Below are 13,019 nucleotides of genomic sequence, written 5' to 3'. Positions count from 1 at the left end.
ATTAACAGCTCCCAGTGGACATGATGGCCAACCCATGATAAGGAGGGCGATTGTGGCACATATGGTCAATAATAGCCTGTCTCTTGGTAATTGTAAATAAAAGTCACTGTTGGCCTTTTCCTTTTACTGCAGCTACTGTTTTCCTTTTCACTTTGCCGTACAAAGCACATTTCTCTATGTGAATCAGCCCAAACAAAATAAAAATACCATCCATTTTTCTCAAGAAGATCACTTTTATCACTGCTGTGGTGGTTGTTTCCTTTTTGTGCTGACTTTTCAGCTTAGAGCTCACAGGATATGGGCTTGATCTTTTCCAATTCCAGCAACGGACTAATTGCTCTTATTAGCGAGTTTACTTAAGTAGCAACATATTTTCTCAACATTTCTCTCATTCTCTTACTGCAGACTTTTTTTTAAGTGCCTGTGGAGTTAAAGTCATTTACAATTTTTTTTTTGTAAGTATGCCCCTTACAAATAGCAGCGGTTTTCAAAGGAGTAATTGAAGTGTGACTTAATCCCTGTTAGATGAGCGATATTCCTGTCTAGAACAGAGGCTTTCTTTTTGGTTTCATTTCTCCTTCTTTGATATATCATAGTCAAAATGCCAGTAGAACTGGTTAAAAGCAATTCTTCTACTTGTGGGTATTTCCCATTGTATCAGGTACTCTACTGCTTTCTAGCAAGGTTGAGAATTTCTTTATATATTTGCTGATTCCTAAATTTTCACTTTTAAAAGGAAAAAAGAAGCATGTAGCAGCAGCATTAGCATGTTTTATCGTAAACCCATCCGAGAAGTCTTGTGGCTTCTTGTTTCATTCTTTGTTTCTTGAAATCTGATTTTGTTTTTCGTCTCAAAGAAAAGGAGTCCAGTTGATAAGTTTTGGACTGTGACTTAATAGGGTGAAACTTAGGGTGTCCAAATTTCCCTTCTGTCCTCTTATCCCATGGATGCTGAAGCACAGAAAATGAACATTGAATCGGGTAAAATTGCAGCTGTGAGTAACAGTAACCTTGCCCAAAAGTGCTTTGGGGGGAGAACCTAAACTTTGGGGGTGCTCTCCTGTTCCTTGAAGCGTGCTTTATCTTAGATAAACACAGCTTCAGTTGTGTCTGAAGAACTCACAGGTGACTGTGGGGTGACTCGGGACCCCTGAGCTTGTCCCCTGCTGCCTGCCATATTAATAACTAATCTGTAGTCTCCTCCCCGGGCTGCAGGCACTCGGGGAGTTGTTGAGTGTCAGAGTTTATTTGTCCTGGTTTGATTAGCACAGACCTGGCAGGGCGTATTTTCTTTTTAATGGCTCCTTGCTGTGACAGTGAGGTTTTGGGGGGAGGAGGAGGAGAGGGGGGAGCCTGGCGTCATGTTTCCTCAGGCAAACACAGAAAAACGAAGGGCTGATGTGCTGGGAGAGGTGCTTCAGAGCCTTCATTATATTTTGTATGGATATAAGAGCCTGCCCCTAAACAGGACTGCTGAGAGGGAAGGAGAGGGATAAGGATGCTGTTTTATCTTCCTGCGGACTTTATTTTGAGGAAGAAAAGGATGCTTGGTGTGTTTCTGTTTTGTTGACTATTAAAACCCAGTTGCTGAAAGCCTACCCTAACACAAACAAGGATGCAGGCAGGAATGCCTTACTGCTCCATGGTGGGGAGCCAGCACCAGCCGTGTGTTTGGGGAGCACCTCGGGTGCCTGTGACGCGCCCATCCTGGGGCAGTTCTGCCGCTTTCCTTTCCGCCTCAAGTCCCCCTCAGCGTGAGGAGGGCTGTTTGAGCCCCTCACCTCTGCTGGAGGAGGCAGTGCTGGAGGGACGCCTCCAGGTGCGGAGGTTTGGGGAGGGGGAGCTGGATTAACCCCTGCTGTGCATCCCCTTCACCCGGCTGCCCTCCCCAGCCCCCCGGCCCAGCGCCCCCGCCTCCACGGCAGCCGCCTTTGTGCCTCCCGCATCCTGCCAGGCAGGTGTCAGAGCCCTGAATGCGGGCAAAGGCCCCGCTGATGGATACCACAGATGGAGCGTGGAAATCGGCCCAATAGGCCTCAGCCACAGGCCATTTCTTAGGACCCAACAAAAGCCTCCAAATAAGTCAACAAAAATCCCAAAGATCACAAAGAGAAAGTGTCATTTGTCATTTGCTGTGGGTTTGTGTGGGGGTGGCGGCCCCGCTGCACTCCCCTTGCCTGCACCCGAGCAAACACGAGGAGGTCACTTGCCTTGCCTCGGCCGGGATGGCTGCGGGGATCAGGCGGGCGCCGGCAGCCATCGCTGCCACGGTGAGCCCCAGGGCCCAGGGAGCCCCAGGGCTGGCAGAGAGAGCACCCCAGTGCGCACCAGAGGGCTGGCAGAGAGAGCACCCCAATGAGCCCCAGAGGGCTGGCAGAGAGAACACCCCAGTGAGCCCCATGGCCAGCAGAGAGAACACCCCAGTGAGCTGCAGGGCTGGCAGAGAGAGCCCCCCGGCGAGCCCCAGAGGGCTGGCAGAGAGAGCACTCTGGGGAGCCCCAGGCCTGGCAGAGAGAGTACCCCAGTGAGCCCCATGGCCAGCAGAGAGAACACCCCAGTGAGCCCCATGGCCAGCAGAGAGAACACCCCAGTGAGCTGCAGGGCTGGCAGAGAGAGCACTTCAGGGAGCCCCAGGGTGGCAGAGAGAGTACCCCAGGGAGCCCCACGGTGGCAGAGAGAACACCCCAGTGAATCCTAGGCCAGCAGAGAGAGCAGCAGAGAGAGCACCCTGGGGAGCCCCAGGGCAAGTAGAATAAACACCCCAGGGAGCTCCAGAGTTGCAGTGGCACAAGGGGGAAGACCCTGTGAAATTAATCTTGCTTAAATAAAGAACTGAGAAGATGGGTGTGTGGAGGGTAGGTAGCTAATAAACTGCTACCAAACCCCTCCCTGGCCTTTGCTATTTTAATTTTTTTTAATTTGCCTTGTTTTAGTGAGATCCCTAGCTAGACATAATTCATTCTGGCTGTTAGACTAGGAGGAAGAGACTGCGTGTAATATGTTATTAAAAAATGTTACAGAGTGTGAAGAGTTGCGAGAGAGATTCTGCTTCCCTGGGTCACAGATGATAACTTCTCCATGATAATCCCTCTGCCTGCCTCTGTCAGGTGCACTCTGTTGCAGCCCTAATGCATGGGCTTTAAATGGTTGTCATGTTATTGTTATTTAATTATTCAAATGAAATGTCTTGCTGGGAGGAAGAACAGCCCACAGAGTGACCCCTTGTGTGTCATTTTGTTGTTGGGTTTTTGCCCCATGTGGCTATTTACAGTGTTTGGAAAAGGGATGGTTGCAGAACTCCAGGTGACCAAATGCCTGTGACATTGGGCAGTGGGGTTGTGCATTTGTGGTGATAATCGGCGTGCAGCATTTCCTTAGGCCACCAGATAGGTCATGAGCAGTTAAGGGACAAATAATTTCTCTTTAATTCTGTAATTCCTTTTTAAATTTGTCTTTGTGACTCAGCAACTGGTAATGCTGTTGGCGGTCTCTCCAATTTTGAGCTCTATAGTAAGAGGGGTTCTGGTGATCCCAAGGAGCTCAGCCAGGCAATCTCCCATGGCAGCGAGTCTCCTTCTATTTATGACTTGAGGGGTTGGAAAATTAGGATCAGTAGAACACGTGTAAAGGTTAGTGATATGCATGTTTTGTGTTTGTGGAGGTGATGGATATAGAAATAACCCAGATAAAATATCACCAGCTTTGCCAGTGCTGAATAATATCTTTGTATATCATGGAAGTCAGTAGAAACATTAGTGAGATACTGATTAGAGGGCAATGCACTGTGACTATTGAACATATAAAATATATATATTGCTTGTCTAAAGGCTGAGGTGTATCCAGTTTTTGTGCTCAGCCAGTACTCTGAACTTTCTCACCATACAAAAGTCTAATATTCATATTTTAATATGAAAAAATAAGAATAAAGGCTTCCTTGATGATAGTGATATTTAAGAATACTTTGTAAGGAATAAGAGCACTACAGTTTCTAGTATAGACATGTAGCTATCCTTTGAGATTACATTTGTCTGACTTTCATATTACAGGGCAAGTAAGACAAAAGAAGCCAATGTTTTCAATAAAGCTGCACATAGCAGCCAGGCCTGGCAAGAAGTAATGCCAATGAAAGCAGATAGATATGAAAGTAGTTTGATCTGATATGCATTTTATCCCTACTTCAATTTTACTATTTTGTCTTTAAATTCTTGCCCTTGATTACACATATTGTTCCAGACTCTTAGATACTATAGTTATTTTTTTTATTGGTTTACCTTTGTGACTTTCATTTACTGCTTAATGAAATATAAAATGAAAATTAATAAAATGAAAATGAAATGAAACCAGGGTTTTAGTTCTACATTCTCTGGCAGAAAGAAATGAGAGCATAGGGAAACGTGTCAAGATTTTGCTAAGCCTTTATAAAACATTTTTAAAAAGATAATGATATGTCTCCTTATACTTCCCACTCAGCTGGTGAGGGAGTTCATTTTAGGAATTCAGCAGTAAATATCTCCTTTAAATTGCACTGTTTAAGCTGGCTTTTTATAAGCATATACATAGATGTGTGAAGAGGTTGTACTCATACACGTGGAGTCTGTAAGTGCATTGAAAGTGTTCCTGACATCTTCCTGACAACTTCCTTTTCTTTTAACTCATTGTACACAATTAAAGGCAGCTTTTGTAAGAGAAGTTCTCTCCAAAAGGGACGTTTCTGAGCTCTGTTTCAGATCTCACCCCACCAGGTAAGGGCTGAGTGTAGCCAGTGTGACCCTGGTAGTGTGGCTGGTGTGCTCTCCTCCAGCCCAGCTGGGCAGTAAGAGCTGTTCTGCTTAAGGTGGGTGATTTGTATCACAGAGTGACATTAGGGAACTACATTTAAAATAGCCTATATTTCTTTTTGCTGCTGGATGACAGTGTGGAGCCATCCTGCAGGGTTGGGACTTGGCAGTTGCTGAGGAAGGCAGGTGTCACTTGGGACCCTAGCTGAGAGGGTTTGGGATTTGTCACTAATTCAGACAATGTATGATGTTAATTTTGGGATACTCTAGATTGCCTGTTTAATAAGGACTGGACTTGAACTGTTTAGGATAGGAGGTTTATGGTGAATCTCCTTTGTTCTAGAGAACAATATTCTCAAGAATAAGAGCCTCTTAGTCCAGTCTTAGGACAAGGCTTCACTTCAAATAAGGCTCTGGGAGCTGATGTTTGTTCAGTATATTGATGCTGAGATCCACAGGAGTTTTTCCTTATGTCTGTGTTTGCTGGGTCCAAGATATTGATGCTGTCTGGAAAATGAAGACATCTTTCACAAAAGAGCCACTGGTCTAGAAGTAATTGTTCTTTTTTTTTTTTTTTTTTTTGGTATGCAGAAATTAATAAACTTTTCAGCTGAATTGTCTGAGAAAGCACTTTATGTTTCTCATGCTCTAAGTAAACAGATTAGCTGTATTTATTAGCTCAAACAGCTTGAGTGAAATTGGAAATGTGAGATAGCTACAAATGAACCTGGTGGGGGGTTTTAGCTGGAGCTTGAGAAACAGTTTGCTTCCAAATAAATTACATTAAAAGGATTATATTAAATCAATGTCTGTATCAATAATTTCTTTGGCATTGCTGAAGTAGTAGGAGCAATGCTTGTATTTCCATTGAACAAGCAGTTTCAGCATTGCTGGGGAGTGTCTGCCCTCTTTAGGTGGTTTCCCTTGAAGACTCAGGCAAGAAGGAATGCTGGTTGCCTGGACAGCAGCTGGTGCAAGTGAAGACTGGCTTTGAAAGTCTACTTTTTTGGTTCATTACCGTTTACTGGGGAGAGTGAGTGTGGTTGGGTACTAGAAGAGGTTATGCTGCCTTCACAGTTATAGCTCTGAGTTCAGCTGTGGCTGGAGTTCACTTGATGGCCAGGGGAAACAAGCAGGGCTGCTGGGATCTGTCTGGCCCTGTCTGTGACCTCCCTATCTGCATGTCTGTGAAGTCCAGGAGTTTCCATATTGATTTCTCTATAAACTGCTGATTGTAAAAGTTGAGCCCCTTCCTGGGTCATGGTCATGCTGTATGTGGTTTGTTTCTCACTGACTTTTCTCAAGTTCTCACTCAGGATTTGTGAGGGGCCTTTGGTCCAAGACAGATATGAAAGGATGTCATTGATTGATTCAATATTTTGCCATTTTTTCTCCTTAACTATCGCTAATTTTGCCTTTTTCTTTTTTCTTTTTTGAGCATCAGCACCTCAGTCTGATGAAGGCTCTGACATTGATTCTGAACCAGATTTGCCTTTAAAAAGAAAGCAGCGTCGCAGCAGGACAACCTTCACAGCAGAACAACTGGAAGAGCTGGAAAGGGCTTTTGAGAGGACACACTACCCTGACATTTACACCAGGGAAGAACTTGCACAAAGAGCCAAGCTCACAGAGGCTCGTGTCCAGGTACGTATAATACAAGCTGCCTAATGAAAGGAGTTTCCTTTTCTGTTAGCATGTGAGTCCTTTTATACTCCTTCATGATCCTGCTCTAGAGTAGAAGGAAAATGTGAAGCAACGCTTTACAGCTGTAGAATTTTTACATCTGTACATGGACTTTTTTTCTAACTGTTTAAGAGAACTGCTTTGAAAAAACTTTTGTGTCTTTCCATTAATTGTTCCATACTTACCATGAATATAGTATAGAATCTTTGAAGCGGAAGAAAAAAGTCTGATATCCCCACTTGTTTGCTTTATGCGCTTAACAGCACTCTGCATACAACAGCTTAGCTGTTGGGCCAGTTTATAGTAACATAACTGATTTCATCTGTTGTTGTCTGGGTCTTCCAGGCATTAAAAAAAGAGAGAGAAACGTTTTTTAAAGGAAAATGTGTCTACAGAGCCATGTAAGTCAGGAAGGTGGCTGGTTCACTTTTAGGTTAGATTTTGGTTAGAAGTTGACTTGGTATAAATTCTGTAATATCTTTTTTATCCCCACTCTCAATTTAATTCAAAAGAGAATAAGTTCTCAAATAACTTCTAAGACTTCACAGCCTCATGTATATCTGGGTTGTCTAAAGCAAACTAATGTACCAGAGCAGTAACATGGAGTTGATTTAAATTTTTTTAAAAGTATATGCCTGGATTTTTAGCTGTCTAAACCTAGGAAAATAGCTGCCAAATTATCCTGGAATAAACTGCATCCCAGAGTTGAAGTTTTGATTAGGACTTCTCCTGTTTGATATCAAAGAAACATGTGCTGTGAAAAGTTTAACACTGCAGGCAGAATCTTCTGCTGCTCTTTCACCACTTGATATCTACAAATTGCTAGGAAAAGTATGCCCCTTTTAAATCAGTCTGAGTTGCAAGTGTTCCCAAGCCAATATGTGGTTGGGTGACAAGCAAGATGTTGAAGCATGTGATCTAACAAAGGAAGAGAAATGAGTGGTGACTTGTGGTCTGACCAAGGATACAGGTGAATTTGGTTTCTTTGGTAAAACTCTTATTATGGTTTGACCTTTGAAACTCGGCCTGAGGCATTCAGACTGTGCAAACTGAAATAAACAATACAAAACACCTCTCTGACTTTTGAAGACAATCACACCTATTGCAGCATGGCTGTATTATACTGAGTGTCTGTCTTGAAAGGCTCAGACTTTTTACCTGCTAAATGTTTTTGCAGAAAACTTCATGCCACATTTCTTGTAAGTGTTTATTATGACTGTGGGAGAAAATCAGATGTGTGGATGAATTTGTCTGGAAGGCAAACTCAGTTGTGCATGACTCTTCTTAACATGTTTACTAAGTGAAATGCTTGCAAAACAGCTCCATAGATAGACTTGGGCCAGGTAAGAGGAAATCAAGCCCCAGGAATCATTTGCATACAAACATAACAAAGATAACTTGCTTCACAAGTGTTGTTAGCAAGACGAATGGGATCTTGGAGATGGTGTTTTGGTCTATGTTACCTTCAGTGGAAAAATACGATAAAATGAAAAAGACCTTGTTCATGTTTTTCTAAATCAATGACCCACAGCTAGAAGAAAAGCAGAACTCTCATTAACATAACAGCTGTCTTAATGTGGCTTTAACCCTGTGACTTTTTGCATTCCTCATGGCTTCCTTGGTTCCCTCGAGACGCATCCTGTCTCACACCGCTCGTATGATCTACAGCCTCACGAATTCCCCAGTACCTCTGACATGGATATTTTACCTAACCCAGCATGGAAGAGAGTTCCCAGTCAATCAATGATTAAAATACCAGAACAAAACCTTTCTGGATTAAAGATGAGCTGGGGTTGAAGTAACCAGCCTGTGGGCAGTTTCCTAGTGCACTCCATCTGTCTGGTACACTTGAAGGCTGGCAGAATGATTTAGCAGTGGATTAAGGGATACAGGATTTGCCTTATCAGCATTCAGCACCTCTCTATAGCCCCTTAAAATAGCCACGTATTATGGGCATGAAATAAAAGACGACCTGTGAAAAGAAAATAACCCTGAGAGACTTGAGGCTGAGAGGGCTGGATAGCCAAACTGAAGTAGCATTCAGGCTTTCTTAGTCACACTTCTTTTTTGGTAACATTATGATAGAGATCAGAGATACCAAATTTTATATGGATATATACACAAAGGTCTCTTTGACTGCTTCCCAATAAAGCATTTTCTAAAAGAGCTGGCTCTTGCAGCCTGAATCCAACTAAGCCCAGAAATTTATTTATTTATTTCCTTTGGAGCTGTAAGGTCCAATTCTGTACAGTAGTTTTATATTGCTTATATATATATTTATAGGCAGTTATTTAGTTGATAACAACTGGATCAACCTTGCTATTCCCTCAGTCCCTCTGTGTAGTACTTGCATCTCATGTTTTGTTTTTTCTACTCTGCCACCCTGTGCTTCCCCTTTCCTTTTGTTCCCTGAGGCTGTCTATTACTCTCGTGAAAGGAAGAGTCTTACACCACTGAATTGTGGTTTTCCTCACTTTCCCACTGCTGAAGGGCAACCAAATGCATGTTTCTAACCTGGTTGCTTGGAGGTGGAGGAAAGAACTTGCCTCTGGTCTGGGATCAAGAGTAGAACATGTCAGCCCCTAAGGGGAATTTTTTGAGAGCAACAAGCAACTGAAAACAGACTTTACACTGTGAATGTTATTTATGTACCTAATCATGGGAACAGGAAAGGCTTTTGGGGAAAGAAGTGTTCCAACAAACTCCACATTGTAAGAGTCACGAGATGTGTAACTGTAATCATGGTAAATATTTCAACCCTGGGTGTAAGAACGAGTTAAAATGCTCCCTGCAATTCCTCCTGCAGCCCCTTTCCACTCAAAGACCGTTGAGTTTTCCCCCAATGTTTGAACCTAGATGTGATATAAGCCAGGAAAACCTCTTCTGCTGCCTCTCCCAAAGGCACTTGCTCTTCTCTGAACATTAGATGCAGATGGAAGAGGAGAGTTCTTTGGTCTTGTGATATTATCAATAAAATTCAGAAAGATAAGCACAGTTCCAAAGGAGGACCTTTCCTTTAAAAATTAAAAAAAAAATAAATAGTGATACTCTGGAAATGTGAAATTAAAAATTTGCATGTTTTGAGCAAAAATTGCAAAAATTACTTTACCGGTCCAGTTTAAAACTTCATTAAAACTATCATTATGTTGCAGTGCAGGCCCTTAAGGTCTGTGGCCTGTTTTTACTGAGAATCTGAAGGCAAGTTTCAAAAGTGAATTTATCTCCAGTGTAGATCAAGGAGTCTTTCTGAGCTGTGGAGTTACGGCATCAGGAATGAAGGGGTAGTGTCTTTTCTGGCCACCTTTGATTCCCACAGCAGGCTTGTTTCTAGACAAACTGGGCAAGTTTTGGCAGCAGCTTGGGCCTGTTTCAGATCGATGGCGGGGAGAGTTTATGTCAATCTTTTGGCAAAGGATTTTTAAATAAGGTTCAGGTTTGTCCTGTGGCTGGCCAGGAACCTGTCTTGGCCAACAGGGGCTGGCCATGCTGGCAAATCTTTTGGGGCTGTGTGTTGATGGCAGGCATCCCAAATTGCCAGAAATGTGGGGCATTTATTGGATTGTATTTGGACCATGTTAAGGAGTGCCGCAGCTGTATGGATCCTTGGGGCAGGAGGCCCTGCTGTGAGAAGCAGCTGGCACATGGTTCCCCTGTTTAATTCCAAAATGAAATAGGAAAAATTTGTTTGGATTCTTTTTCGTCCATGAATAATGGTGAAAAAGAAGGGCAAGTCAGGAATAATTCTGAATCATGACTATTTCCCACCCTGAAGAGTTTCTTCTCAGCCAAATCCCAGCTTTAAACTGATTTGCTTGAAGACATATTAAAAAAAAAAAAAAAAAGTTGTTTATCAACAGAGCATGTCTGAAAATTTAGGCACATCTCTCCAGGCTACTAGCATGGAATTGAATGTTCCCATGTCAAGCTTGTAATCAGCTTGTTAGCTATTGTAAAAACTTTATTATAACCTCAACAAATAAGTCCCAAGAGCTCAGATGTCTTGAGTAGCTAGAAGAAGAATTATTAAAAAAATTATTTTAAGTGTTGTGCTTGGATAGTATTTTCTTTGCCTCACTGTGGTGCAGGGAGGGAAAGAGTTTGGAGAGGAGTAAGGGGAAAGGTGAGAGAAGTTATGGCTCTTGGGCTAGTAGTAAAGTTTAAAGGCTCTGGAGTCCAATTTCTCAGCTTTAGTGGTATTTTCTCAGTAGAAAACAGGGAAAAGCACTCTCTGAGAAATCACTGGGGAGGGGGAATCTGTGCCAAAGAAAAGTCTTAGTTTCCTCAAACCTCTGAAATGGTTTGAGCATATACTGAACTGCCCAGTCCTATGGGAAGATGGGGCAAAGGAATGCAGGCTGGATTCAAGAACACTCAAGACTCACTTTCATCAGATCTTTAGTTATTCCTGATGTGGTTTTATGGAGGATTTCTGATGCCTTTTCTTGTGACTGAAACTCTTGCATCATAAAAAAACTAAAGAAAGAAAATGCTGTGTGTATCATTGCAGCAGATAACCCTGTAATTGCAGGTCCCCCCTCCCCTGTAAAGGGGAAATTCTTATGGGTAAATGAACCAACTGCATTCATATGTGGGCCCAAGAGGACATTTTTAAATATAAAGGAAAAGAGGGATGTGATTTTTGATTGTCTCTTTCTGGTCCCTGCTGCCTAAGGGCTCTAATTAGTGTCACTTTAACTTAAAAATACACAGCTCAATTTGCTTATTACTCAATAATTTTTAGAACTATTCTGCTGCAGAGTTTTAGAAGTATTTTTGTAGGACTGAGTCAAAGTTTTCTCAAAGAAACCTAAGAGATTGGAGCATGTTGGATCACATTGGGAGGTAGTTGGAAGTCCCTATTCCCTTTGGCACAGGCTAGTGACTTTTAGTCTGTGTTGGTTTTTTTTGTTTTATTTTGTGTGTGGTGTGTTGGGTTTCATTTTGACTTTCTTTGGTTTTCGATTTTTTTTTTTTGTGAGGTTTTCTTTGTTTTGTTTTGGGGTTTGTTTGGTATATTTTCCCCTTTTATTCTCTTCTCCCTCCCCCCTGTATGTTTTCAAAGAACACTGGTTTCTAGCACACTGATAACTCGTAGTATCCTGAACAGCATCACTTCCCATGCCCATAAAGAGCAGGCTTTGACAGGCAGGGAGCCCCAGCTTTGTGACATTCCCTCTGGTGGCCACGGCAGGCTGCTCTCAGCAGGCTTTGGGATGCTGTGAGGAAACATGGTGTGCATCTGTATGCAGTGGACCTTATCCCTATGAGGCTGGGGGTGTGCAGATATCACAGTCAAGCTGATTTTTCAACTAGTTGTGCTAAAATGCAATTCTGTTTCTACTCTTTCTTCATCCTGTGGCTGCTCCCCGGCAGTGCTCTCCCTGCAATACCCTGGTGAGCTAGGATGGAAACTCACCCTAGTGCAAAAACAAAGAAAAAGGAGGATAAGAAACTTATTTCCTCTGCATGCCCTTGAAGGGCTGCTGAAGTAAGCGAGGTCTGGCATCTTAGGGACTGCAGGAGCAGACCCTGGAGGTGTCTGTAGCAGTCACACTGCGTGTTTTGCAAAGGTAGCAAAGTCAGCTCTGCCTGGGCTGGTGGAGCTCAGCTGTGTTTGCAGTTTTCTCTTCAGCCTCCTCCCTTCCCAAGGCACCACTGCTGCTTCTGGCACAGCCCACGTTCTTTCCCTGGTGGAACATTCGCCGACTCTGGCTTCCAGGATGGTCAGACTTTGTTTTCAACACATGAATTTTGTGGGAAGGGAGAGGTGGAGAATAAGAGGGTGGGGGAGGCAGTTACCATGAAAAATATCATGAGGAAAACCAAACCAACTCCTCCCTCCCCCCATCTAGAATCCATCTAAAATTAGAAGTGCCATTAACAATATATCAGTCTCTCAACTTTTGTGTTTCTGGCACTGGTGCTTGCAATGGTCAGGACTTTGTATAACAAAATATCCACGGGTTTTTTGCAACATTCACATCTTGAATGTTTTTCCCTGTTGAATCAGAGATCTTTTTGCCTTAAAAGCACATAGAGCACTCTGTGTTTATGATCAGTCTGTCGAAATGTCAAGGCTAATTACACTAGTGTGTTCCCAAGTGAATAAATGCATCTTCTAAAGAATATCCTGTTGAGATCAACAAAATAAGATATTGGCATGAGCACTTGCAAACGGCTTTAAGAAAAAAATATAATAAGAGGCAGGATCCAAATATAAGGAAATAGAGATGGAAGAAACCCATTAGTTCACCTTATCCATCTACATTGGTGCAAAATACAGTTTTTTACGTTCTGTGGCAGAGAGATTTCTTTTTGGGTCAGTCCAGTCCCAGCTGTTTGGAAAACTGGAGCTTCCAGTTCTTAAAGTGCTGCTTTCCCCCCCATTTTGTTCTGCATTTCATTCTCTTCAGTTCTATTTTTGATCTATAAATGTTGGCCAGACTTTGAGATTCAAGTTTGTTTCCAAATCATCTGGATCATTTACATTCCATCTTTGAAAGTGACATAGGAACCGAGGAGTCCAAGCTTCACTACAAGTGAGTGTGACTTGGCTTC

General features: G+C 42.7%; 1 protein-coding gene across 8 annotated transcripts in view; it reads left to right on the top strand.

Moving 5' to 3' along the window:
* Positions 1 to 13,019, top strand: part of PAX3 (paired box 3) — a 77,504-nt gene that overhangs the window by 46,421 nt on the left and 18,064 nt on the right. For 6 of the 8 annotated variants that reach the window (XM_074547040.1, XM_074547045.1, XM_074547042.1 and 3 more), the window contains one exon: positions 6,217 to 6,422. In XM_074547040.1, coding sequence (XP_074403141.1) covers positions 6,217 to 6,422 — 206 coding nt within the window. The remainder of the gene's footprint in view (positions 1 to 6,216; positions 6,423 to 13,019) is intronic. The other 2 variants (XM_074547044.1, XM_074547043.1) reach the window with 1 other exon arrangement.

This window comes from Zonotrichia albicollis, chromosome 9 (genome assembly GCF_047830755.1).
Source record: "Zonotrichia albicollis isolate bZonAlb1 chromosome 9, bZonAlb1.hap1, whole genome shotgun sequence".
Lineage (NCBI taxonomy): Eukaryota > Metazoa > Chordata > Aves > Passeriformes > Passerellidae > Zonotrichia > Zonotrichia albicollis.
This window is presented reverse-complemented; position numbering and strand designations above follow the sequence as displayed.